The sequence below is a fragment of the Hirundo rustica genome, chromosome Z (genome assembly GCF_015227805.2).
Source record: "Hirundo rustica isolate bHirRus1 chromosome Z, bHirRus1.pri.v3, whole genome shotgun sequence".
Classification (NCBI taxonomy): domain Eukaryota; kingdom Metazoa; phylum Chordata; class Aves; order Passeriformes; family Hirundinidae; genus Hirundo; species Hirundo rustica.
Genome location: NC_053488.1, coordinates 83,810,433 through 83,838,103, shown reverse-complemented (window position 1 = coordinate 83,838,103; position 27,671 = coordinate 83,810,433). Strand labels below are relative to the sequence as shown.

General features: G+C 42.9%; 1 protein-coding gene across 5 annotated transcripts in view; it reads right to left on the bottom strand.

The window, feature by feature from the left end:
- Window positions 1–12,581, bottom strand: part of KLHL13 (kelch like family member 13) — a 78,431-nt gene extending 65,850 nt beyond the window's left edge. Inside the window, exons 1-3 of one of the 5 annotated variants that reach the window (XM_058424065.1) lie at window positions 12,508–12,557; window positions 8,759–8,848; window positions 2,175–2,239 (exon numbers count right to left, since the gene is read on the bottom strand). In XM_058424065.1, coding sequence (XP_058280048.1) covers window positions 2,175–2,239; window positions 8,759–8,794 — 101 coding nt within the window. In that variant the 5' untranslated portion in view covers window positions 8,795–8,848; window positions 12,508–12,557. Of the gene's footprint in view, window positions 1–2,174; window positions 2,240–8,758; window positions 8,849–12,507 lie in introns of all 5 variants that reach the window. The other 4 variants (XM_040089961.2, XM_040089959.2, XM_040089960.2 and 1 more) reach the window with 4 other exon arrangements.
- Between the last annotated feature and the right edge of the window lie 15,090 nt (window positions 12,582–27,671).

The window sequence follows — 27,671 nt, the reverse complement described above, 5'->3', positions numbered from 1 at the left end:
AGTGTCAGCAAGGTTCCTAATTTTGCAGTGCTGTTATGGGCAAAGGTGGAAGCTAAGGGAACACCAGGCTGCAGATCAATTTAGAGGCATTGGTTTTCCTTTATTTTCTTTCTAAAGCTATTTTGAGCAGACCTGGAAATGGCACAAACACTGTACTGATAATTCAGGACACACTAGGTCAGAAATGTACCCAGAGCACAACACAGCTCACATTACTCACTGCCTTATCATAAGCCTCACAAATGACATGAGAGCTGAGTAAGATGCGCTTCACATGTTTGTCATTCAGCTTCAGTTAGTGGCACATGGATATTTTCTAACACAACAGCTTTAAAAGCAAAATGAGATTTGGATTTCTGATGATACTTGTGCTAGAAATGGACATTGAGAATGTCCCAGACACAAGGATCTTGAACACCATACAACAGTCCAGCTGTTTTGGCTCCAATAACCATCTTAAAAGAAAAGTCAGAAGAGAAGCCACAAAACCTAACTGATTGGCAGGTAATAAAAAAAACCCCAGGATCGTTCTAGATGTCCCAACCTCTCAAACAGTGAATTTGCTAAATAAGACAGATCAATATGAAGGAATGCTTTACCTCTGAGTAGCACAGCTTAAATTGTTAGCTCAGTCAATCCATGATCAGAAAAAGTAATCTGAAGCTTTAGCTGCATTCTGGAAAGATTCCAAAGCTATTTAATATTCTACAAATTATACATTTATCTTTTTCAGGTAAGCTGAGCAAACTTCTCAGAAAGCCAAAAGTAATCAGTCTTAGCAGAATCTGCTTGAGTTACATACCCTACTTTGTACAAAGCTCTAGGCTTCCTGTGTCTTTATCACCTTTCCTAATAAAGAACAGAAGGCTCAGTGATTTTATCTACAAGAATTTAACAATTATAGTTTGTTCATCAAAAGAGAGTCATGATATTTTCAAGATATTCACAGTGCCTAACATCTCAAGTATATAAACCAGCTTTTGAAAGCCCTTGGGAAAAAAAATGCTACTGAAGAATTAAACTTGACATGGTCAGAAGCCTACAAAAGAAAATATTTTTTCATTTGAACATTTGCATGTTAAGTATTTAAACTGCTGCACAGAGTTTAGATTACAAGAGTTTTCAAGAGATGTACATTTCCAATGGACTATATCCAAATTATTATATGTAACAATGCAAAAGCCTTCTAATTTCTATCCCAGTGAAGCTGACAATTGTTTAAGTATTCCACAGACACTGTTCACACTTTACAAATGTGTTACTCACCCACACAGCCTCTCAAGTCATCTATTTTGTACCGGGAAAATTAATCAGAATAATTTTCAATGTGTTAATTTAAGGATGTCTACTGCATCTGGAAAAGGCTATGTAAAGAATATAGAGCATGTACGTACATGAATATTTACGTATCTTTCAAACTAGGAAGTCTCAACACAACACAAAAATACCTGAATATTTTGATCAATGCTCAAGAATATCTTTAAAGCTATCTTGCTTTCTTGGCTACATGAACTGTTTAATCAACCTCTGTTACACACTAAGTTTCATATAAGAAAAGCAGCACAAAAAAGTCAGGCAGGAAAGCTCAGACTGAAGACCCAATCAATCAGCCAGGCTACCTAACAGCAGTCGATTCAGGAGTAGTGATAGTGAAAGGGCACTGCCTTCTGGCACCTTCCCAGTGCCAGGGTTTTAGGGACTTCCTCCTCCAAACTGCATCTGGAATTCAGCCTTGCGCACTTCAAAATTCATTTTTTTTCTTCCACTAATTTGTCTAATCACATTTCAATCTAATTTACACTCAAGATATCCCTTGACAATGGAGTCTCACAATATAATTACACATTACAGGAAAGCACCCTTCAGCTACCACCTCATTAATTTCCTAATACACCACCCATAGCAGCTTCCCACCTCCAAAGCCATACTGACTTGCAGAGATTTTCCCACTATAGTTTCCCAAAGAATGCTCCCCAGCTGATCCACCCCTTTGGTCTACTGTGCTCCCTTTTTACTGTCTGGAAAGCTGGGAGCACCTCCACACCAAGGTACACAACGTGTTTCCTGGTAGTGTTAATTGAACAGGAACGTTTTCACTGGAGTATAGGTTTCACTGGGGTTTCTTTTACTAAAGGAAAATTATTTGCATACACAAAGTATCTCAGCTTTCTTACTGTTCATGGCAGGATCCCAGGGCTATGTTTCGCCATTCCCAAGTAGTCCCGGTTAATTTTGACATCTAGAACAAGGTTTGGGAAGAGAAAAAAATTGTCACACACGTTTGCACACTATTATCCACTGTAGCTGGTATTTTAAAAAACTGCAGGGTAGAGCATCTCCAAGAGAGTTAACTATTGGCTTCTGAAGCCCTTTGAGCTCTGTCTTGAGTGTGAGTGGAAAATTGGATAGGCCCGCTTTTTGCCTGAAGGGAAAGTTCACATAACTCACTAAAAATCCATGGCATCCTGCTCTTTTTCCATGTGTGTGGAATATTTGATACAGAATCCCATAAGATCACAGCTCCACATAAAAATCAATTTCAACAGTAGCACAGAAGAAAAAAAGTCAGATCTAATTTTTGCTTTGAAGCTACTCAAGCAGTCACCATCTCAGAATCACAGCCACCATTTCATGTCAGTCACTAAATGCATACAAGCCACAGGAGGTACAGAAGTCCTAACAGAAGTAATACCTTGCACCGTGATCCCAAGCAAATCCCCCTTCTTGCAAATTCCCCCCAGCAGCTGTCACCACAGCAGGAAGCAGGAAGCTCTGGCTGGGCTTGCACAGGGAGCACCAGTCACAGCAGAGCTCAAATAGCACAAAGTTACAGTGAAAAGTCATCTTATAGCCACGAACAATGGGATAGAGGGATTTAGGAGGAGATACAGCATTTCCTTTTTATGCTGAAAATACAGCACAACAGATTTGAAAGGAAAGCAGCAGGCAGTTACCCCAAAAAACACAAGGAGCAATCAGCAGTGCTGTTATTTGTACTGGCATTAATTTTCTTTTAATTCATTCTAGCATAAAACAGAGTGAAGAAATGCTGGCAATAACACTGCCGACTTTCGTTTCCTCTGCATTTCCTCTCAGAAAAGAAAAAAACTAAAACATTGCACTTAGCAACCCATACTCTCACACTGTTAGCACCAGTAAGTGAGGGTCACTTTTACAATTCAATGAATGAACAGTATTTTTTCAATTACAAGCCCCTGCCAATCAAATTATTCATCCAGTTAAAACAATAAAGCAATGCTAACAACAAAATCATATAGGAAAGCACAGGTTAGCCAATAACAGTGGATTAGAAGCACATGGGGCATTTAAACTTCTTAAACAGAACAAAGGGTTCACCTAAAGATGAGATGTTATGGCAGTCTTATTTCATGTAGCTTATGATATTCCTCCTTAAAATGTGTCGAATTACTTTGCTTTTACATATGCACAGCTATGGACGGCAGCAATGAGAATTACTCAGGTTCCAGAACTAAAACACCACTGTGTCAGGAATGACATACACAATTCACCAGGAAGCCTAATGCACAGTTTGTTTTGGTGAAGAAGGCCAGATAGACATGAAGTTAGAAAGTAGTTTCTGGTGGTTTCTTACTCCCTTTAAAACCAGGGGTAAAATCCAGCTCTCGCCCGTCCCCTATGAGCATATTTTGCCCAACCCACAGGGCAGCACAGCTGTGTCAGGCAGCTCCAGTGACACACACGAGCGTTACTCTGCAGGGCCTTGTGAAAGGCTCTTAGTAATGAAAATCTCGAATAATGTCAGACTTGTTAGACACATCTGGGATGGCACTGAAACAATAAAGTCAATACAAAGATAGCATTTTCCCCTCTGACCCACTCTTTTTTTCTCTTCCCATTTCTTTTAGTGCCATTATTTATTCCAGACTCCTTGTTTAGGACCATAAAGTGTTGTCATGCAACTTCTTATCTTGCACAATCACATTTTCCAGCCCAACTCCCTCCTATAATTAATTTTACTAATGAATAAACAATCTGAGCTAGTAGCGGGAGCTGGTTACAATCATAACATGGACTTCGGTACACACGTGGGGAAGACAAGACACAGATGCAGAGCAGCCCCACACCACACACCCTGGCACCTGGCAGCACCACCAGAAGGGTGCCAGCACTGCCATTCCCTGCTTCCCACATGAAATATGCCTGAATTTAATCACTTCTTTCACTCCACACCAGCAGATCATTACAGCCTACCCAGAAAATACACTCATTCCCCATGAGGATGATGAAGTGGGATTTTCTTATTTCAGCTGTAATCGCAGGGTTATTTGCAGGGAGAAGCCACAGTGAACATCTGCCCCAGGTTTGAGTCTCCTCCTCTAGGAACAGCTGTGTCATGGAAGAGCTCAGCACCCTTAGCTGCTTGTCCCTGCTCTATGCCATAAGGCTCCAGCTGAGCTGCTCTTAAGTACTTTCTAACCTATTTACTCAGGATCAACCAATACAAAGAGTGATTATTTAGGCTGTTTAAACCACTCTAGCTTATTTTGGTTGACATTCTGCAGAAGAGCTCATATAAATGTCTACGCTGCCAGAGGTAAGGTTTACAACTCCCTTACTGAAATACTTTCTCCTCCTAAAAACTAGGAATGATAGCCAACAGCAAGAGAAAGCCAGCAGCAGACAATAAATCCCTGCAGTCATCCCAGAAGAAGCCAGGGCATTTGGCACACTCATCATCATCAAGGAAATCAGTTTTAAGAGGAGGGCAAGTCCAGTGTATATCTGCTCACCCCTTTGTCTCAGAAAAGACATAACTTGGAGCTTCATGAGCCAGGACAGCCATGTGAGCACCTACAATAACATTTCACACAAACCCCTCCCTTGGAATAAGGCAGGAGATGCTGGTAAAGTCCACCGCATCATCTCAAGGCTACAAGAAACAGAAAAATGTTACCACCACAGGCTAGACAACTTGCTTACTAAGGTGTTACCACCAATGATAACTGTTGCTTTATACAGTCCTACCCAATGTCACCCACTGCCACCAAACATCAGAAAAATGACCAGTGGAACAAAGGCTACTGCATAGCAAGATTTGGGAACAGAAAATGCCTTTTTGTTCTGCACATGGGAGGCACTATCATAGCAAGGTCTTAGTGCATCACTGTGCCTCTCAATTATCATCAGGTACACACATCAGCTAGAACACTATGAAAAAAATAAGGAATTGCAGTAGGAACACAAAATCTCAGTCCCTCCCTTCTTGCTAAAGGGAAGTGCTAGGGGGATTGTAGCATGGTTCATTTAGAGCCTCACAGCAAACTCCTCCACGTGTCAAAATTTACATTAAGACAAGGTACTTAGCAATTCCTGAAAAAAATTAGCAAATATATAGGCCAGGCTCTCTTGTAGCAAATGATATCACTGAGATAAGTGATGAGTTAACTCTTCACCAACCCCAAGACAGGTGATAACATGATCATCTCATTACTTTTATCCTTTAAGTAACAGAACTCTGTCTGGACATTAAGGACAAAATTCTCAGACTCGGGGTAAAATATGGTACCAAGCCTCACTTGGAACACAAAATTGCCCACAATAGTCCTTTTATCATTACAGATGTCAGTGTTTGGTAATGCCCAAGCCTAACAAGGAACAGAGACAATGAATGCTGGCACATTTACTTCCCCATGACAAAAGTGAGTACCACAGGAGACTAGCTAGATTTGCAGAGCCATCAAGGGAGCAGCATAAGGCAGCTCAAGCAACCTGGTAAATTAAATATTGCTGATTTATCTAGATTTATCCTTAATTCCTTTGTAGAAATGTTTAATTCCTAATTTCCAGCTTCAATGTGTAAGCTTCCAAAGTCCTTTTTTTTTTTTTTTTTTTTTTTTTTTAATGTCTCATAGGACATACATCTTGGTGGAAATACTTTAATTCCACTGTAAAAAACAAGCTTTGCTTAGAACAGCAAACATAAGAGCTCAGATTAAATTTCTAATCATAAAATCATTGCTATATTATAAGTTTAACATTAAAGAGAGCAAAACTTCTAACACTGTTAAAATCTACCAACATAAACAGCAATGAACTAAAATTGTTAATAAGTGTCAGCAATACAGCATCACATATATTTTGTAACTTGTAGTTGCTACTACTTAAAAAGTTACTCACACTGAGCTGAAAGATAATGAAGAGGGGGTGGTAGGCATAAACTATTAACACAAGTTTCCTACAATTCTGGCACCATGGTGGATAATCAGCTTCTAAAAAAAAAATAGAAATATATATACACAGAACACATACCCATGTCTGTAGGATTCTAGTGCCGCTCACAGCTTTCTTTAAATAACTGATGTGCTACTCACTTCCTCAATTCTATTCAAACTCTGTGGGCAGCCGTAAACTTGCCCAGAACCATGTGTTTTGTAACACTGAAACTGATTGGGAGTCCGGCACTGAGAAGCCAAAAGTTGACAAGGCAGAAGAGCAACCCTTTTCTCCCTCTTGGCTCCCTTCAAGAGCTAGGTATCTGTCAACAGGACGCAGGGCAGTGTTTGAATCCTCCAGAATAAAGTTTTCCCTCTTCCTTAATGTAGTGTAGAATTTCTGCTTTAATATAAATATTTACCTGAAAACATGAATTTAAACATTACATGGATCATTCAGTTTCCTCACAGATGGAAAGCTAATTGGAGAACAGCAGTCCCAGGAAGAGCTCTTTAAAGGTATCTGGAAACATGACAAGTTTGAAGTGAGAGCAATGCCATGATCCTGCTGAGCTGAGTTTGATGCTTCATCCCCAGCATTTGCTGGGAAAAGCCGTGCTGCTTTGCCTCCACTCACCTCCTGACATGATCCTTGCCTCCACCTGCAAGAGCAATAGCAAGGTGTAGCCACAGGGTGAGTTAGCAAACTGATAAAAACATTACTGAGTGGGTAAGTTTCCCATGACCTAAGCAGCATGAAAGAAATCATCCTGCAATCACTCAAGTATTAGCTCTGCCAAGGAGGTGCAGCAGATCAGGGCACAAGGCAGGACTACCCAGAGGCATTTTAATGAAGTACCTGCAGCACCAAACTGTCCCCAAAGCCCACAGCATCAGATTTTGCTGTCTGAGTGTGAATTTTCTGCTTAATTTTCAATCCCTAAGAAGTTTATGAAGAAGTTTGAATGTTTAAAGAAATATTTTGCATCGTTTTCTTCCAAAATTGTCTTAAAATGTAAACAACTATACTGCAATTATATATTTCAGAACCAGAGCTTCAACTTTAGAAAGCCAGTACAGTGCAAATGTGCTGGGTTCAGATCATCATCATAACATATTGCTGGATACCTCCCATTAGCATTATCAGATAAGGTTAATTATTCAAAGGAATCAAAGTTCTCATAATTGTAAATTAAATGCATGTGGAACACATATAAGTTAAACCAGAACACGCCACTCACATGGAGATCCCAAGGAACAGTCAGGAAATAGGAAATGGGTTGAAATTCACATTTATCCTTGCTTTTTTCAGCCTATAAGATTCTCTCTAATATTTAAGCATAATCACACACATTCCGCTGAATTTTTTCATTACGTGGCACCTCATCTTCCTCATAACAATTTGCACTTGACCAGATGGTTATGGTGTGAATTAAGCTCATTTACCATGCACCATGATTTTCACTTGTCAGGATGCTAAATCCCGGTCTGTGATTTCTGAATAATAGACTGATAAAATGAGTTTATTCTCCTCATCAAGAAAAGAGGAACAAAGTTCTTTCCCCACTGCCCTGCAAATATGGAAACTAACGTTCATAACAGGACTCACATGATGAGTAGCTGATTACTGCAATATTTGTTAGAACACATAGTTTTAAGTCATCTGAGCAAGGACAGGCACTCAAATCACCCCATCCCTAGTTTTTAACCATGAGATCCATACAACACATTCCCATAAGCTTTGTGCCAACAGTTCTTCCTCTTGCGAGGCAGAACAGCTTAGACAGGACCTCTGTCCTAAAGCAGCTTACACCTCCCACTTCAGGCAAATAAAGAGACTTCTGAGAGGCAGGACAAACAGGTCCATATGCCAGGAGGCAGGAGCCAAAGTAAGTGTCTGCCATCCCGGGTAAACAGTCCTGCTGCTTTGCCTACTGACAACCAATTCTGCTCTGGTTCCATCCACACCTGCACAGAGAACAGCAGCAGTTTTGCCCTGTCATTAGCCTTCCATGTGCATCACTGTCTGGGCACCCTCCAGAGAAGGGGCCCTTGAAAAGGGACAACAAAACGTGCAATATGACAATTCAAGCAGACATGGGGCATCTGGAAAGACCGATGCCCTTAAATAAGGAAATGGAGAAAGGTTTGAGATTTTTCCCAAAATTTAAGTGACTACAAGTCAGGGCAAAAGCTCTAAGAACTTGTTTGAAAGCAAAACTTCTCTTCAAGAGCTATTTTCGTTTGTACTTTCTCCTGTATGTAAGCTTGTTCATATTTTAAATATTTCACATTAAAGAAACCAAGCAGAATATCTGGCATTGCCAAACAAATCTCACATTTCACAACTAGAGAACACACCATCTAGCAGCTGCATCAGTCACAAAGACGGTAAAACAAAAGCCCCAAGGAATCATATGACCACCATCATTCATATTAACAAAGCGCTGCTTCCACAAAAAGAAATCAAATTACGTATTTCCTACATCAAGTTTAAAACAAAAACATCAATAATACAAATCAGTAGCTGGGGCATTTTTCAAAAAGTAATACAGCTGACTCACTTGAAAACAGCTTCTCAGAACAGGCATCGAAGACATCAAATTGATTACAGGACACTGAACATGGAAAATCACCCAAATTTTCTTAGTCTTCTGAAAGACACAAGCCAATTAAAGGAGACAGGTTGAAAGCTTGTCGCAGGTTGCAAGCTCCTCCTGAGTTCAGACAGATCCCTTCCTACCTCAAAATCCAAAAGACATCTTCAGAAAATCCACTTCTGAAACACTTGTGTCACCAATACCAAGTCACACATTCCAACTCCCTGTATCTCCCACCCTGATGCACTCACAGCCTGGTTCCCTTGTCAGAACCTCCTGATAAAGGATACAGGCTGTCTGTGCCACACTGCATAGGCACATTTTCACCCCAAAACACCTCCTACTGTGTAAAGCCCTCAGAGACAAAGCCTAATGAAAAGAATTCATAATATTTCATCATAATTAATGATTTCATAATCATAATTATAATAATTCACATAAACCCAGAAAAATTTTCAAAAGCCCCGAATGTCCACTGAAAGTGCGCCTTTGCTCATAGAAACTACAATATAACATCATTTAATTACTTTGTAGCTTTTCAAAGACACTTTGCTTAGGGCTAGCCAACATATTGAGAAAAGATTCTTCCACAGCAGTGCTTCTAATTTATTCACAAAGCTCTAATCTCCCAATTTAAATAAACCTGTTGCATCACAAATAGTTAAAAAGAAAACTATAAAAATGTTTCCAGTCAGTGCTCTGACAATGCAATACAGCTATGAGGATTGGAGAAAAAAAAAAAAAAAAAAAAAAAAAAAAAAAAAAAAAAAAAAAAAAAAAAAATAGAGGACCTTGAAAGGAAAGCAGGATATATGTTGCCCTATCTATTTAAGCTTTTACTTCCCACTCACACTGACAGTCATAAACACTATGCCAGATTTGTGATAAAAGCATCCATCCCTGTGAACCCAGCCCCAGGCTGTCAAAATCAACTCTGATAAGCTATTAAGTGTCATGGGAAAAGTTTTGCACTATTGATACAGTGAAACAGCCTAACACTGAATACGTTCTGAAGCCGCTATTCTTAAAGAACTTCATAATTGTTCAATTTTTGTCATAGTGCAGTTTCACAGGAAGTTTTGCCAGCACAGACGTATCATCTAAAAGAGTAAAAGGGGGAAGATAAAAAAAATAAATAAAGCCATATACTAGGTATCACAACTATTTCAGCAACCTAACAACCATGAAAAACGTGAGTATTTCTGACAGCTTTGGTTGTGGTGTTTGTGGAGGTGATAGAGAAACAGAAACACTCCCAGCAGAATACACTGCAGATTCCTTTGGAATCTCTACCAACACTTTCTTTGTAGTGTTGATTAATTATCCCTTTCTAACAGCTGGACCACACCAAGAGCAGCCCCGGAGGTAACTTCAGTGATCTCTTATTTCAGACAACAGAGATTATACCTTTAGATCCAGGCAATATGGGCTTGATCACTATTGTCAAAGCAACATATACAAGTATTGTATTACACTGAGATACATTCAACATGAGATAGCTTGTTGATTTGTTTATTTGTTTGTTTTTTAAGAATTCCAGCATTTTTCTCAGCCTGTTGGAAAACAAAACAAATTAAAAACCACACTTGCGACTAGAATTCATAGAACAATCTAGGTTGGTAGGGACCCCAAAGATCATCCCATTCCAACCCACCCTGCCATGGGCAGAGACATCTCCCACTAGACCAGGTTGCTCAATGCCTCATCCAACCTGGCCTGGAATTCAGAGGGAAAAGGAAAGGCTTTATTTTGTATGCCCGATCCCAGTGTGCCTCTAGACAGGTCATGTGCCAGCATAAGAACCCTTCCTGCAATAGCTGCATCTCTCTTCCCCTCTGAGCCCCACACACTGCCCCAGCAGGATACCAGCTGCTCACACTCCCTTCCCTGCCTTGCCTCCTCGGCTGCCTGAGACAATCCCAGGGCTCATCATCGCTCCACATGCTCTGCTGTCATTTGGGGGGACTCCACTGCAAGCCAGACCACGGAATCTGGGCAAAACCCTTTTCTTCTGGCTGAGAACCTTTCCTGATCTGCTTCATACATCACCAGAAGTTGTGCCAATGATACCATGAATTGCGGAAGTCTCCAGGCTACAGATCAAGTACAGTTGAACTACGGTCTCAGATGACATTCAGTATAATGAATCTTTTACAGAAGAGCAGAAGAAATTCTTTAAAGTAATAATAATATAAAAAGCTGTCTGGGGCAAAGTCACTTTAATTCATTTTTGACACTTAGTGTCATTGGCTCACTAGAAGCAGTCTTGTTTCTTTGAAGCACCTCAGCATGCTAATTTGTGCCAGCACCTCACTACAATTTTTTGAACTTTAAAAGCGAAGGAAAAGGTTTAGAAGCACAATTTTGAAAATCACAGAATCAAAGAGATTGCAAGAAGTGCATTCGGGATAGCATTTAATCCAAGTTACTACACAATTTTTTTTTTTTTACTATCAACACTCTGCAGCATATTCTAATATTAAACAGGACTGCAGAACAAGCTCTACCATGAAATCAGAGAAGTGGGAAGAGTGCCCTGAAGGTTATTCATTAGCATTATCTCTATGTGTAGCTCACTGGGGAAAGAATAAGGAAAACTATTCTGTGACATTCTATTCAAATGTATGAGGCATATTTATATGAGTAAGGAAAGTATTTCTGATGCAGATTTCACAGCAGGTCCAAGACAGCATCGGTTTCATTAAACTCAGAATATGCAAGCTGAAGAGCCCTTTGCCATACAAAACTGAAAAAGAGGTGCACCTTGCATCTCCTGCATTACACAAAGGAGCCGAGCCAAGACTCCTAGAGTTCTTAACTTAATATCGCACTTTTCATATGGAGGCGAAAAGTCCCGAACGGTACCTACTAAAAACAGAGTTTGGCCTAAATTTTCTGCGAATAGTGAGAAGAGGAAACTGACAAGTTAATTACAACCTACAGCTACGTCCCCCTTCGTAATGACTGCATCTCAGAACTAATCCCCAAAACTCCTTCCTGCACCCAGACCTCATCCAGCCTATTTAAAGACCCGGGAACAATAAACACTTGACGAGCAGAACGGGCCGCGGGTAAAGGAAGAGAACGATTACAATGGCTGCACAACAAAGCCTGGAAAAAGGAGAGTTAAAGATACTTTTTGCGGGCGGCACAAGCGCCGCAGCCCGGTCCGCACACACCGCCAGCCGCGACTCCGTACCGGGACACTCCCGCCGCCACCCCGGCCATTCCCAGCGCCGACCCCCGTCCTGCCGGACCCCGTCCCTGCCCCGCCGCTCGCCCCTCCGGCCACGGCGCCCTTTGGCTCCGTCCCCGCACCGAGCACCCCTCGCTGGGTACCCGCTGGAGCCGGGGCACCCTCGCCTGCCCTCCCTCAGCAGCGGAGCCCCCTCACCGCCCCGCGCCGACCCCCGGCACTGGTGTGACCACCCGCCGCCCCTCAAAGTGCAGCCGGGACCCCCCGGTCCCGCCCCGCACGCAGGGAGCGCCGGCAGCCAGCAGCGCTCCTCCGCGGCCTCCGGGCAGCCCCCGGTGAGGGGGAGACCCTCGGGGCAAGCCCCGCCGGGGCGAGGCAGCCCCCCCGCGCCGCTCGCCGAGTGCGGCCCCGCTCCCCCCGCGGCCGCAGGAGGCCCCGCAGGACGCGGCGCCCCCGGGCCCCGCCGGGCCGCCCGAGCGGGACGCCACCGAGCCGGGTCCCCGCGCTTCGCCCTCACCTGCGGCTGCGGCCGCCCGGCCCCGGCGCGGCCCCGCTCCGGAGCGTCCCCGAAGTGCCGAGCGCGGCCCCGCTCCCCGCGCGCGCCCGGCCCGCCCCGCCCGGCCTCGCGTCAGCGGATCGGCGGGTGCGCACTGCGCCTGCGCGGGGCGGGGCCGGCGGGGCCGGGGCGTGGTCTGTGCGAGCGCCGGGAGGGAGGGAAAGAGGGAGGGAGGGAGAGAGGGAAGAAAGGATGGAGAGAAGGAGGCAGGGAGGAAAAGAGGGGAGAGGGAGGAGCCACGGTGCACAGGGGTAGCAGGTCTGCCAGTAGGTCTTGTCCCCAGCTGCTTGGTGCATCAGGAGACCTGCTGGAACAGCAGGGAGGACAGAAAGAGGAAGCAAAGATCATTAAACCACAGAATGGCTTGGGTTGGAAGGGGCCTTAAATTAAGACCGCTTAGTTCCATCCCCCTTGCCTTGGTCAGGGGTCACCTTCCACTAGGCCAGGTTGCTCCAAGCCCCATCCAGCCTGGCTTTGGACATTTCCGGGAATGGGATATCCATAGCTTCTCTGTCCCAGTGCCTCACAACCCTCAGATAATTTCTTCCCAACATCGAATCTAAGCCTACTCTCTTTCAGTCTGAAGCCATTTCCCCCCATCCTGTCACTGCAATTCCCACTGAGGAGCCCCTCTCCATCTTCCTTGTAATCCCCTCTCAGACGCTGGAAGGCTGCTCGCCAAAAGTTCTTGGTGTCCTAGGGAATGCAAGTGACAGATACACAAAAACAACTTGTGTTCTCTAGGGGATTCATTTGGGATCAGCAATACTACCAAGAGAAATGTTAGCCCCAAGCTGCCCTCCTGACCAGATTGCTGGCTCCTGAAAAGCTCAGAATTGCTTCACCTGCTCACATAATTCTGGAGGATGCTAATCCTGAATTTTCTTCACACTCCTCTCCTCTTTTTCATGTGGCCACATCTTTGATTTGGGAACTGCTGTTCTTCTGCTGTTCTGCCTGTATTGTTTCCTGTAAACACCTTTAATTACTGAACACCCAACATTCAGCAAATTTTTGACTGTAGGTAAGCTTAGGGCAAATAATGCCTTAGCCAAACCCAGTCAACCCTAATGAAGTTATAGGAATTTTAGCAATGCAATTGAGGGCAGAACTTGATGCAAAACTAATTATGAAGCCATAGGTAACCTTCCAGCCAAGACTGCAAACAGCTCCTCATTCTTTTAACCCTGGAGGAAAAAGTTGAACCGCCTAAGAGACCATAACGCACAATTTGAGATTTGTGTATGTCCAACAGCACTTGCTTTTAAAGCCCTTTTTTATCTGGACATTGATTGCATCGGCTTCTCAAAACCAGAGCAGCATCAATCTCAGAGCAAAAGACATCCTGGTTGAGTAACTCTCTAACAGATTTTGCAATGGGCAGTTTTGGGTTCAGTTCTGTTCTCCTCATATCATTGAGAGCAACTGAAACAAATTCAGGCACAGGGAACCAATTCACCTCTACTCTGAAGCTGACAAGAAAATCAGTATCTCAGTTGCAGAAGAAAGAAATTTTTGTGTGTATTTTTCCAACTCCTGTCCTTGAAAATGACCTCTTGCATGAGCCCGTGCCAGTCTCAGCTTATCTCTACAAAACCTAAGGAAGAATTCACCTCCGCTAAGAAACTGTATTGACAGAGTGACACACTGATATTACACAAATGTTCCCAAATAGAATAACTCCAGTATAGGAATGTGCTCAGTCACAACATTTTACACAAGGAAGGTTGCAACAGTGACTTCTTCACCTTTTTTTTTTCTTTCTTTCCATGAGAAAAGGAAGTGAAACTTGCCATTTAAATGGACGCTAGCTATAAAACACATGCCACTCCAGGTACTACTTTTTTTTCCTACTTCTCTTTTTCTTATCACTAGGCAAGGTAAAGTCTCCAATTCACATTTAACATGGGCTCTTGCCCAAGTTCAAGCCCACACTTCCAACTACACAGAAACTTTCTGATCCTCTTTGCTCCTTTACTTGGTGAAAAGTGGGGGGTTTTGCAGGCCAGGATCCATCTTGTTTCACAGTTGGATATTCCTTTGTTTGTTTTTGGGTTTTGGTTTTTTTGTTTGGTTCGTTTTGGGGTTTTTTTGGTTTGGTTTTGGTTTGGGTTGGGTTTTTTTGTTGTTGATTTTGTTGTTGTTTGTTTGTTTGTTTGTTTGTTGTTTTTACTAAGGACTTGGCAAATTAATTGAGTGCTCATAGTGCTCCAGTGTTCTTCCAACAGTTCCACCTTGAAAACCTGGCAAGTGTTCCTGGTCTTTACCTGGGACCTCTCAGCACCAGATTCCAGCATGCATCTGGAAGCCCCCAAGAGCCCAGCTGCGCAGGGAAGGGCTGCAAAGCACTGTTCAGCAGACCTAGGCTTTCTCACTAAGGAGTTCTTCTTGAAAATATATGTATTAGGGTTGCTTAGATATTATATTTTCATTTAAAAACTTGTTCTAAGCATAATTGTCTACAAAACTTTGATGCCTAGTATGTATTTCTGTGTAAGAAATCCATGTGAAATTTGCTGTAGGCTCTCTGTCAGGCATCTCAAAGTATAAACACAGCACAAGACAAATACACAAAATTACTAAAACAAAGCAATTTACAAAGTAAATTTTATGTGTAATTATAATAAATATTACAACTTATATTACAGCAAGAGAGTATTCACAAACATTTCCTTTATGTCTACTCACAGAATAGCTCCTTCCAAAACAACCTTCCAGTATTTATGCTGACAAATCTGATACAATTTGATAATTATACTGGACATAATTTGGTGTGATAATACATGTTTACAGCATCTAAGAACAGAATAAAAAAAATGAACAGTTACCAGTTCAGGCACAGCAGGCTTATATCCACCTCACAATCACTTTGCATGGATGTTACAGATTAGAGAGAGCAATATCCATTAAGCAACGGATTTTCCTGTTCAGAAATTATACAAATTGACTTTATCTCAAAAGAAAACACATACCCACCACCACCAGAGCTTGAAACAATTCACTCTGAGCATTTGTCATAAATTGTAACAGAATCTGTCACAAAGCAGATCAGGGAACTTGGGTGCAGAAGAAACTAAGCTGTAGTAAGTTTCAATTGCCTGTGCCAACATTGGTTCACTGTTTGCAGTTCTGCAGGTAGTTACTGTTGAACTTGATTCGAGCATGTGAGGAGCTGCGGCTCACATGTAGTGGGTACCCACACGTGTTTATAAGGCAGCATTCCTGCAGCTCTTTCAACCAGCAGTGCCTGCCAGAGCGAACACATATCATCCATGACCCCTTCTACAAGTGCAGGGCTTCAGGTGGAGATGCATCTATATGCTTCCAAATGTGAAGCAAGCTCCTCTGCTGAATGAATGCTTTTTGGTTCCTCTTACTTCCTTTATTCCACAATTTAGAAAAGTTATTTTCAGAATTTATACCTTTTCTGTAACAAAAAAGTGTTCCGTGTAGGATAGATCTACATATTCATGCCACAATAACAGCCTTCACTAAACTAAAATCATTCTAAAATGAGAGGAGAGGTGCGTATTTGTCAAGCAGTAGACAATGAAAATATTTTGTGGTAAAAAAAAATCATTCACTTTAAGTGATTTTTAAGCTGACTTTCCCCCTCAAGACAGCTTGATTCCTGCCAAGGAGGGTCCATTTCCAAAGTTCACTGGCAAATCTGGCTCCCACTTAATGCACAACAAATCCTATGGAGCTGGAGGAGAAAGGAACATCTGCTGAGTACAGGCAGTTCTGAGCTCCCAGCTGTTCCTGCAGGCTGCCATCCCATTCCAAAGGCCGGGAGGTGCAGATGGAACAGCTCAGCACTGACTGTCTGGAGGGGCTCTCTGAGCACAGCCTCCAGCAGAGAGAGAGGGATCTGAGCAGCAACACATCATGTTTGCTGAGGCTGGTAAAGCCTCATAAAAACTCTTAATTCAGACTGAAGCATACCTACACCCTGCTCTTGATGTTTCCCCACGGTGAGAATTGGAAATTTCCCCCAGAAAGTTATCAAAATAAAAATCCCTAGAGGGCAGGGCAGTGCTCTTCCACTTTGTCTCATTCCATCTCCACTTCCAACAGCACCCAGGAGATACCAGCCACTTTCCGGGAACATCAGCAAGGAAAGTCTCCCAGTTTCTCAGATATTTCTGTAAGAAAGACAGCCTAGCAGCTTCTCTCCCTGTCCTGACATGTGAACGTGAGCTACTTCTGGTACCCAGCGTGAAAACTGTAAATTTCTTCCTCCAGCCTCATGCTTTAGGGCAGAGAAATGGGTATTAGCTTCCTCACCACCGGAGCACTGGTCAGATCAGAGCTAGCTGAGGTGCACAAACACAGCCGTGCATCTCCAGACAGCTGCAGGCAGCCCTCAAAAGCAAGTGACACTAAAATATATATTAAAGCTTTATAGAAGAGGTATTTGAAATGTCTCTCCTTGCACAGTCAATGCCTTTGCATTACAAAAGTACGAGATATTAGAGTAGTTTTCCGTGCTTGGAAGAGGAAATAGCTGCCTGGTATGTGCTGGCACACAAAACCAATCTAAATTAAATTATAATGCTGATAAATCCTGCATATGAAAGCCTTGATTTTCAACCTTTTTTCATCATCCACAGCCATTTTCACAAATGTAAAAATGAGGGGTAAACAACAACCTAAAGATTAATTTTTCTTGATACCACTTTAAATGCCTCACCTCTCTTTGCCTTTTTAATGTTTTGTCTCTCTTTGCCCTCCACACAGTCACCCACCACTGAAATGACAATTACTGGGCAATTACTACAGCAGAGAATCACAGACGGCTTGGACAGCCTGCCCTTCTCTACCAGGCAAGCTCACCACAGAACAGGGAAGAAATCAGCATAAACAGCATTGCTACTCTCAGAGAAACATTTCCAATGTAAATGGAGCGTCTCACTGGAGAGACATAGTAAAAACATTAAAATAGGTAGGAAGGGGGAGTTATTTTGGCCACTGAGCATTAAAATGTATCATGTGGGGAAAAGAAAAGAAAAAAAAAAAAAGAGAGAGAGAGAGAGAGAGAGACAGGAAACATTTAGGTTACAATTGGTCCAAATCTTAGGAGTTCCAGAAGACAAATGAAATGTGAAGGGAGTGGAAGGAAGGGTGGGGAAATCATAGAAGATGTCTGCAGGGAGTGCAGTCTGTAACTAGCATTCAGGCAGAAAGGAGGCCATCCAGAGCAGGCGGAGACTTAAATGCCTCAAGGATTCGGAGTGGCTCTAAAATTTAACCCAACAACTACAAAGAGGGAGTCTGACCTAAATACGCTGCTGACATCCTTACGTTGTCCAGTGCAGCAATAGCCTCTATAGTTTGAGGCCATGAAGGACTGATATAAAAGCAACACTGACATTTTAATGCCATTTTTTAAACTTATATATGCTAAGACTGTTGATTGACTTATTCTTTTCAAGACATACTAGTAGATTTTACATCCTGGATCACGCCAGCTTTGCATAAAAGGTTGAAGTGGGGATCAGACAGTCAGAGGCCCACTGCCCAGAGCACAGGTTCTTGTGGTAAACACACAAAATGGTTCACCCACTTTGTCTTGCCGGGTATGATTGCAATATTTCCATTTGCAGCAAGGACTCCCTCATCTTCAGTTGACTTAACTGTTTTGGAAGCCTTCCTTGGGAACATAAGCACTGACAAATAGCAACCTTTACCAGCTGCAGTCTGCCAGTCCCAGCCCCAAGTCCTCCCTTTCCTCAAAGGATTTCACTCAAAAAATAAATAGCAGTGGAACTTTTCATTTCCCCCAAAGTAATTTTGGAGTTTATCATGTTTTTCCTCCAGTGAAAATCAGTGAAGCAGATTTTCAAATTTAGAGGAATAGCTATTTTTAAAAGCGATTTCTTCATGCTATAACATTTTATAATAAGATATCACTATCAAAAGATTAGAGAGTGCTTTACCTCAGCTGAGATAGGGAGCCATTTGGAAGCAGGGGCAGGCTGCAGGTTGTGCCTGAACTTGGTGCAGGACTCAGTCAAGACTTTTGTTTGGGAATTCAGGTATTCTTCTACAACAGCTTTCATTTTTAATACAGGAATTTTCCTGTAAAGTCTTTCCTTGCTTGCTCTCTTTGAGATTCAAATTTATAAAGAAGAGTGAAGCAACTCAGTATTTTAGTTGTATTATTTCTCTACATTGTTTTTGTCTTGATTTCCTATACACATTTTGAGGCAGTCCAGAGAGGGGTAGGAATTTGAAGATTTGTATCTTCATTGTGACTCTTCTAAAGTTTGGCTTGCTTTATGGCTCTTACAGTTGTGGGGAGAAAAATAGCCAGATGAAATTCTTTCTCACTGATAGGCAAAAAGTGAGGTAGTGCAAGTCAGGAAGTGCTTCCAACAAATGTCAGAGGAAAAAGGCAAAATACAATACTTTCTTTCAATCTGATACATTTCCAAAATGCACTACAATAAGGTGTTTGTTATCATTCCCATCAATCTCTCTCTCTCTCTCTCTCTCTCTCTCTCTTTTTTTTTTTTTTAATGTCTGTACAACAGCATTGAGCTTTGAAGTGCCAGCATGGGGATACTTTATGATTCATGAAATAATTATGTTTGCATTCACCATATACAAGTTCCAACAGCTAACAGAAGTGGTGAGTTAATCAATGTCTTCTGCAAGTTCTCACTGTTCTTCTAGCTTGGGCAACAACTGGAACAACACTTTTTGCACAGAATTATTAATCACGACAGATAACTACTTCTACCACCGTAGACTATGTATTCTCCAGGCCAAACAATTTGTCATTGCATGCTTATGCTTTTGTTCCCTGCTGGCAAATGCTTCTAACTTCTTTCATATGACTGCAGGGCAGCTTTCAGAACATGACAGGAATTTTAAAACACTAAGAATAATTTTCAATTTGAGTAAAGTCAGCTTACTTTTAACTCATAAAACTGGTGTTACTGGTCTTGCTCATCACCAAGAGGAAGTGGGAGTTCAGCACTGCCAGGAATGCAGATAAATACCATCACTTTCATCTCCCTTTCCTTTCCTACAGGTGGGGATGAACAGGGAACAAGTGCCAGCACAGGAAACTCCTTCAGCCAACAGAGTTCAGCCAAGATGCAGGAGAAGCGGCCTCTGCCAGATGGAGGGATCATATATACAATTTCCCCTGGAGCAATAGGGAGAGCAGTGGTTCTTGAGGAAGCACTGCAGTCTTGCAATACAGCACTGCACGCCCCATTTGCTCACTGCATAATCCATATGCTGGTTTGATATCTGAGAATTTCTTCCCATAGTGAAGAAAGCAGTGCACCTTAGGGGGTTTGTTTGTTTGTCTGTTTGTTTGAATCTAGCAGTGACGATAGAAAATGTGGAATCCTTGAAACACTTGTATGTCTTAATAAGTTATCATTTATCACTACAATGTCAAAACAAGATATAAACTTCTGTTGTGTATTATTTTTCCTATCACAAAAAGGAAGGCAATGAAGGATGGATTTCCCTTGCCTCTTGCAAACACTCATGCTGGTCTCTGGAACACTGCTCTTTTGACAGTTGTAGGATGTGATCAAATTTGCGTGTGACACAACCTGGCCATGTCCTGGCAGAACTGCCTCTGACCGCCCCTAACATCACAAAAGCAGTGAAAGCAACACTGTGCTCTCATTCTCCACAATGTGAGCTGCTAAATTGGCTTTCTGCAGCAGTCAATAGTTCTTATATCAAAGCAATCTGTCTTTAGGGTTCACTCCCAATTAGACATCACAATGAATATAAAATAAATTATTGATCAATGACAGGAAATACATTAACAAATCCATCTCCAAGCAAGACCAGCTCAATGGTTCCAAGTGGAGCAAATTTAGTGGCTGCCAGTGGTGTGGAATGACTCCATCAGCTGAACTCACCCACCAGTAAATCATCTTAATAAACCTTCTGAGCCATGCCAAAATATGGACAGGAGAACAACACAGGTCTACCCACTGGCCATTTCCCAAAACAGTGCTTCAAAAAAAAAAAAGTTCCACATCACACAGGATAAAACATAGTGCCTCATGATGATATTCCTGAAGGCAAAGCAATCTGCCTGGAGGCAGATTCAGGCACCTCTAGTAAGGCTAACCAGCACTGCAGCAACAACAGTGAAGGATTTATTTCTACAGAGATAAACAAATTGTTGTGAAATGTGTTTACACCACTGAGATGCTGCAGTGTGCACAGCATCAGCAGAACCCAGTGATACCAGCTATCTCATTACAGGGTATTTTACTGCAGTAGCTGCATGGGTATAAATCCTAAATTTTGAGCCATCACTGCAGTGTAAGTCTGTGTCCTTATTTTCCTGTTCAGCACAAGGATAATGACTGCAGAGAGAAAACAAAGATGTTCAGTCCAATACTTTACAGGGGAACATTTCAGCTACTGCATTCTGAATAGGTAACACCAAGGTCTGTTACAGCAGGGAGGGCAGTGGCAACTGATCCTGAGTAAATGGCATAAGGAAAGTAAAATTCATGAACAAAAATGCAACACAACACACATTGGAAAAGGAATAGGGTGAGTTCCTTGAAAGGTTCACAGCTTAGCTCCTGAACAGACTGTTCAAGGTCTGACCAGGAATGTCAATGCTGACCACAAAGATTTACTCTCTTCAGGAGCTTTCTAAGGTGGGCTTCATTTAGAGAGGGATATTTGATCATAAGCAACATCAGAGTGTAGCTTCATGGTTTCACTTCTTCTAGTCCACCTTCTTTACAGCACAATGTCATATAGAAGTTTCGTGGATCTGCATATACATGTTTTGTATCCCTCAAGAGGTTATCCTAAATTTTGTGTATGATAAAGAGAGGGCACAGCAAAGAGTATCGATATTGACAGAAACCTGGATCACCATCAGCTCTCCTGGCTGTGCCCCAACGTTGATAAAATCCTGCTGGTTGTTACGGGGCGTAGTGGGGATATACTATTTTAATATCACAACTTGATTCTCTGTGTTATGGCAAAAGTTCTCAGCAGTGTGTCTCCCTTCAAGGAGACCAAACAAATTAGCATAAAGTGGGGGGTGCAAGTAGTGGGTCATCAGTATTGGCAGGGAAATTATAGGTGTTTGGCAGCAGGATGAATAGGGGAGGTGAACCCAGCCAACTGCCTTTGAATCTCCTTATTTACTGCTAGCCCCAGCTGCAGGCTCTGACGGCTCTAAACATTGCCCTTGAAGAATGGGATGGAGATCCCACAGAGCATCTGTCTATAGGGCATAATGGCAAACCCTTACACCAAACAGGGAAAGGCAGTTTTGAAAGCATTACAGTAAGATGGGGTGTCTGTGTCAGTGAAGCTGTGCTTCATTTGGCTCAATGCATCACTGAAAATTATTTCCATGAAATTATATAGAAAGTGCTTTCAAAATATCCTTGAAAGGCTCCTGGAAATAGTTCTGAATGTCCAACAAGCAAGCACAGCAAGTAGTCCTCTCTGTGCCAGTAAAACCAGAGGCACAGGAGCAAGCCCTGAGTGTCCTTTCTCCAGGGTTTTCTTGTCTGGGCTCTGTGACAGTGTTTTTTATGTGACAACTGGAGCCTGCACAGCTAGGAATTTGTGGAGCTTTAGGAGGCTGATACACCGTTTTCTTTCAAGTGCCCGAGATATCTGCTCTCTAGCGATCCCTTCAGTGCCAGGGAGAGATCCTTAGGGAAGCTCTAATCCAGGTGGCCAGGCAAAGAGGGGAAAAGAAAACAGGTTTTTCATTTCCCTTTGGGAGCAGAGGTTGCAACGTACATAGCCCACAGGTTATGCCTTGCAGGCTGTCCTGTCTACTCCATCATCAAGGATGCAGTTAGTGGTCTTTTGCCATTTCACAGCTGAGCAGGATCCCTTGATCCCTCATAATGGTCCCATGTGCCTTCTCGAGGATGCTGAACACTCTGCTGTGTCTGGATGCATTGTATCACACCCATTTTACACTCTGACTCCCTTCTCTGTCTTGGAACACTTTTCACTGTCTGGCAGAGGGGTTCTTGCTGTTTCTTTCCACTCACATGTCCTGGGCACAGCAGCAGTAACAGTCAATTTTCCTTGTGTGGCCAGATGTGAAGCCAAGGGGGAAAAAAAGCAATTTCAGCACACAGTTTCCATCCTTCTGGGGTGCTCAGAGCCATCCTGAGCCATGCAGATGCCCAATAACTTTGGGGGGCTGGTTTTGCTTTGCTTTGCATGCCTTTTTTTTTTTTTTTTTTTTTTTTTTGTTTTGTTTTGTTTTTTGGGTTTTTTTTTGTTTTTTTTTTTTTTTAATTCAGAGTGGAATTTAGAGTATATTTTAACATTAGTTTTAGTATACATCTGATATTTTTTATATTCAACTTCATTTCCTGGCCAGTCCATGTGTCCCAGTGGGAGGCTGTGCCTTCTCTGTGACTCCTCCTGGCAGAGAGCCAGTTTATTAAAAAATGAAATGAGGATTCTCATTAAATGAGAAAAATCGTGTCCATCCTTGGAGCTTCTCTGTCTCAAGGCAGCCTTGCAGAGCTGCTTAACCCTTTCTTTAGTCTCCTTGCATGAGCTCTTTGTGTATGGTACCACAGAGGCAGTTCCCAAATAACATGGGCTTTTCAGGAGAAAAAAGACATTGGGGTACTTCCCGTGACTATATTTTTCATCAGCAGACTTAGCATTAAAAATGCGCATTTCTGACAGCAGTAAATTTTACTGTTCCTACCACATTATCAGGATGTCTCAAAATATAATTATAGGTTCTGCCTCACCACACACCTTTCTTAGCTGCCTGTGGAGCTGCTGATGCCTAGGAATGCAGCAGGTATGCTGGATGCTGCCTGCTTTTTACTATACAAATCCTGAAGGGTAGTGAGGAATTGCACTTCAATACAGTGCATCTGAATTTTAATTGAACTGTAGCCTACAGCTAAGTAGAAAGACATTAAAATGAAATTTCAGTGTTTCACTCTAGAGTTGATGTTCCACCATGCCCCCGAAATAAATCTCTACCCTCTCTCTGTCTTCACCCGTGGCTCTGGGAGACCCTGCCAGCAGCCTGGCACAGCTTCCCAGGCAGGTCACAGAGAAGTGGAACTTGTCCCACTGGCAAGTGTTCAAACTGCTGCCTGATGATGATCATGCTGGCCCACATGTATTTCCTATATTTTAATAAGGATAACATTAAGGACAAGGTTTTCCAGGTGAGCCCTCAGTCTAACAAGAGATTGTGGCAGTATGATCCAAATCTACAAGAAAGCCTGGGTTTGCAATGTCACTCCATCCTGGTGCTGCTAAATACAACATAAATGTCAGAAACAAAAAGTAATTGATTCACCCATCCCTTTGCCCCTGGTCTTTCTGGGCATTCTTCCAGAGAAAAGAGCAGCAAGGATGCCTTGTGGTGCCTCCCTGACGTCTTGCTGATTCATGAGAGGTTCTGGGGACTGTGGGATTCAGTGGAAGACCTGGTCCCCCCAAACAGCAATTTAATATGAACTTCTACTACAGCAACTACATCCACTGGTCCACGAGTGATTTAGCTCTCACCATGATTGCTGTTGTTCTCAGTTACTCTGTGTAACACAAACATGGAAAGTGTGCAGAGGAGGGTTGTAAAAGTTGCTGTTTTAGTTGGAACAATGTAAGAACGGCAGAAAACAAAATTCGAAACATGAAGCAGCTATAAATAAACAGGCACACCCTTGCAAGAGTGGAGATCCAATAAATATTTGAATATGCTATATTGACCCCTGAAATCAAAATGTTAAAAATAGTCTCTAGCTTTTGTTTTTCAGAAAGGAGAACATCCCCTTGCCAGAAGATTCCTATAGTATTTGAGAGGAGAGGTCACTGTCACACCTACCAGCTGATGAGAACCTGCTGCTCACCAGGAGCAACAGGGGATATTTGGGCATGGCAGAAACTGCTTCACACAAGGTGTAATTGCAGTCTCCACATCTGTCCCTGGTCCATCCCTGTCTCCTCAAGCTGCAGCAGGAAAAGAGGACCCTTCTCCTGCACCCCCACCTGTGTCCCAAAGTTTTGAAAGCATCTGCAGAGCAAGGATGTGGCCCTCTGGCCAGGCTTTGTTTGAATTACTCGCCCATGTGGAATTGAGTGTGGATGCAACACCTCAGTGCAACACAGCTGCCCAGTCACATCCCCTGCCATGCAGGGCTGCTCCTCTGTGGGGACTGACCTCTCTTTTTCCAGGCAGTTCCACTGCCCATTTAGTCCAGCACACTTCTTCTCCATCTGCAATTGAAGACTGTATCTGTTATTTTAGACTTGAAGTGTTGGTCACCTGTGCAAAACGTCTTGGTTCTTCCAGCTCTATCAATGTCACAGAAGAAGCTGTGTCTTCATGAAACTTGTCCCCCTTCCATTCTCAAAACACCACAGGTACAGCAGTGCCACTGCCAAACATTTTCTAGCCATTTTTCTGGTTTTCCTATTTTTTTCCTGCTTTCCAGTTTCCTGGTTTAAAGAAGGTCATAACAGTATAAAAATAAACTTTATACCGAAGAGCAAAACTTGCTCAGTATGTCTTGCTTCACTGTTGGAACAGGAACCATTTTTTCCAGTTGCTGGCTAATCATCAAGAAACTTTATAGACTATGCTGAGGCCTCCATGAGGGACTGCTCCTGCTTCTTCTACAGTCTTGGCCTGCAAAAGGATATTTAAAAAATTATTTCTACAAAAGCTTTTCATTTCTGTGACATGGCTTTGGCTTTTGGGGTTATGCTCTCAAATAGGAATTCCTTGCAATTTTTAAAAGAAAATGGAGTTAAAAGTGCACAGTCCAACAAGTAGGACAAATGTGGCCAACAGAAGCAGGGAGAAGGTTACAGAGGAAAATGGAGGATGTCAGAAACAGGATGTTGTAGTGTCTCAGCCTTGAGATTCTGACCTGGAATATGCTTTGATGTCTGCTCCCTCCATCCTGTTCATCTCAGGCATGGCTAAGCCAATGGCCACAGGCACCAACATGCTCCTGCCCTGCAGCCATCCACCAGCACTGAGCTCCATCCATCCTGGGGGGTATTCATTTGAAGTGTTTGGAGTTGCTCTCATATTTTCACATCTCTGTTCCAAGCATTTGCCCCACTTTGAGGAGACTGGATCATCGCAGGAGTTGGGCTCTGCTGCTTTGGGCATCTGCACGGGGCTCACAGGGACTCCAGGGAAGAGCATTCCCTTTGGATCCCCACTAGCTTTAGAGTGAGATTCATTTGAAAGTACAGGTACCACCAGGGAATGTAGTTGTGTTTACAAGTGTGAATGAAACTCATCAGTTTTGCTTATTATTTCAAGTGGTTGGGGTTTTGCTTGCTTTATGCTCCATAACTATTGTCTCTGCCACCAAAGAGACAAAGCTGTTGCCCTGTTCTCAGCCACAGCTATTTATATCTTGTAATAACACTCCTCAGGATACAAGGAAGGGTATGAAACCAATAGTGTAAAATTAGGACAAAGACACAACCTTTGGGGCCTTTCTGCTCAAAAGCTGTCACTAACATTAACACTTCACATTTCTTTTCTCTGCTGGACTGCTCCCCTGCAATCCCTCAGACAGATGGTCTTTAATTCTGTTTATTTGAGCTAAATTCAGAGCAAAACGAGTCCATGCCTTCGGGGACGTCCGTCCCACTTTCACCACTAGACAGTGTTGACACTTCTGAGAGCCCAGTGATAACAAACTGTTTAAGAGCCTCTAAATGTTGGGAAAAGCAGAGCCAGCACGGGTCAGATCACACCCAGCTCTGCCGATATTGCAGATCTCCCTGTGTGGACACTATGGGTGGGACATATCCCAGCCTCCTGGCCAGTCCCTCTTTGCTGAGGAGGGATCCCCAAAGGAGCAAATGGAGAAGACGCTGGTGGAAATCCAGACACATCCGAGCACTTGAAAGGTACTTACTGTGCCTTTTGAAATGTTTCCTCTAACCCTGAAATCATAGCTTGTCTTTTCAGGACTTTGTTGAGATACTGTTTTCCTGCCTCTTGGATGTTTTTCCCTTAACGATTCCCTAAGGAGAATTGGCTGACAAAAATAAGTATACTCAGTAATTATTTGAAAATCAGATGTGGATGCAATTCCCTTAAATACCCATTGCCAAAATACAGGTATTTGTAGCACCTATAGAGTTCCTTGTACCCACTTATATTCAGATGATTTTCTATTTGTTTCCCTTGCTATCAGCCTGTCTGCAAAGGATTCACAAACAACATTAGAGGTCCCATTCCTTAAAAAAAAAAAAAAAAAAAAAAAATTCTGTCCTTAAAACGACTCGTAACCAGATGTGCCACAGCGTGTTACACACTGTGCTATTTTTATCCTTCCCTGTTTTCATCAGTGACTAAAGCTTTTATGATGTAACCCAGCGCTTTGAAAGGGCTTCTGCTGTTCCACACCGCAGCTCAGTGCTCCATCCCACGTTAACCTCTCCCCGATTGCAGGGAGATGCTGCCCCAGACGCCCTGGGAGACAGCTGTGCTTTGAGCGCAGCCGCCACCGCCTCCAGTGGGTTTTGTTTTGAGAGCTGTCTCCTCGGGATAGGGATGAGCTGTCTGGGGTGGTCTTTCAGGACCCTCTGGGCCCGAAAGAAAACAGTTCAGGCCAAGAGATATCGGGGTGTTTTCCCAGACAGTCCTTGCTTTGTGCCTGCTTGCCAGTTGTGCCCCCAACATCACTTACCGGCCAAACAGCTCTGCAGCTGCTGGAAGAGTGAACCTCACACCTCCTCCTTCCTCTTTTTCCTGCATTTCTCCCTTTCAAATATATGCAAAGGTTGCTTGAAATTGTACATGGTTAAAAAATTATTTACCTGACAAATTTATCAGAAAAACGAGAATTAAAACTCCCACCGTATTCTGTAGGATTTTTAGAAAAACACATTTAAAAAAAAAAAAACCCAAACAGCTGTCCATATTTCAAACCCCAATGCCTGCGACCAGGATCAGGAGCAGAGCTGTGCCAGCGTGTTTCCCGGCGCATTCCCTGTGCCCGCAAGCGCACGCCTGGGGCTGGCGAGCCGTTCCTGGACCCACCTGCACTTCCCTGGCTTCTCCCAGCGCTTAGAGCTGCTGCCTCAGCACCCGCAGCAGGAGGGAGTGCATTGGATCTAGATAAGAAATACGCCTT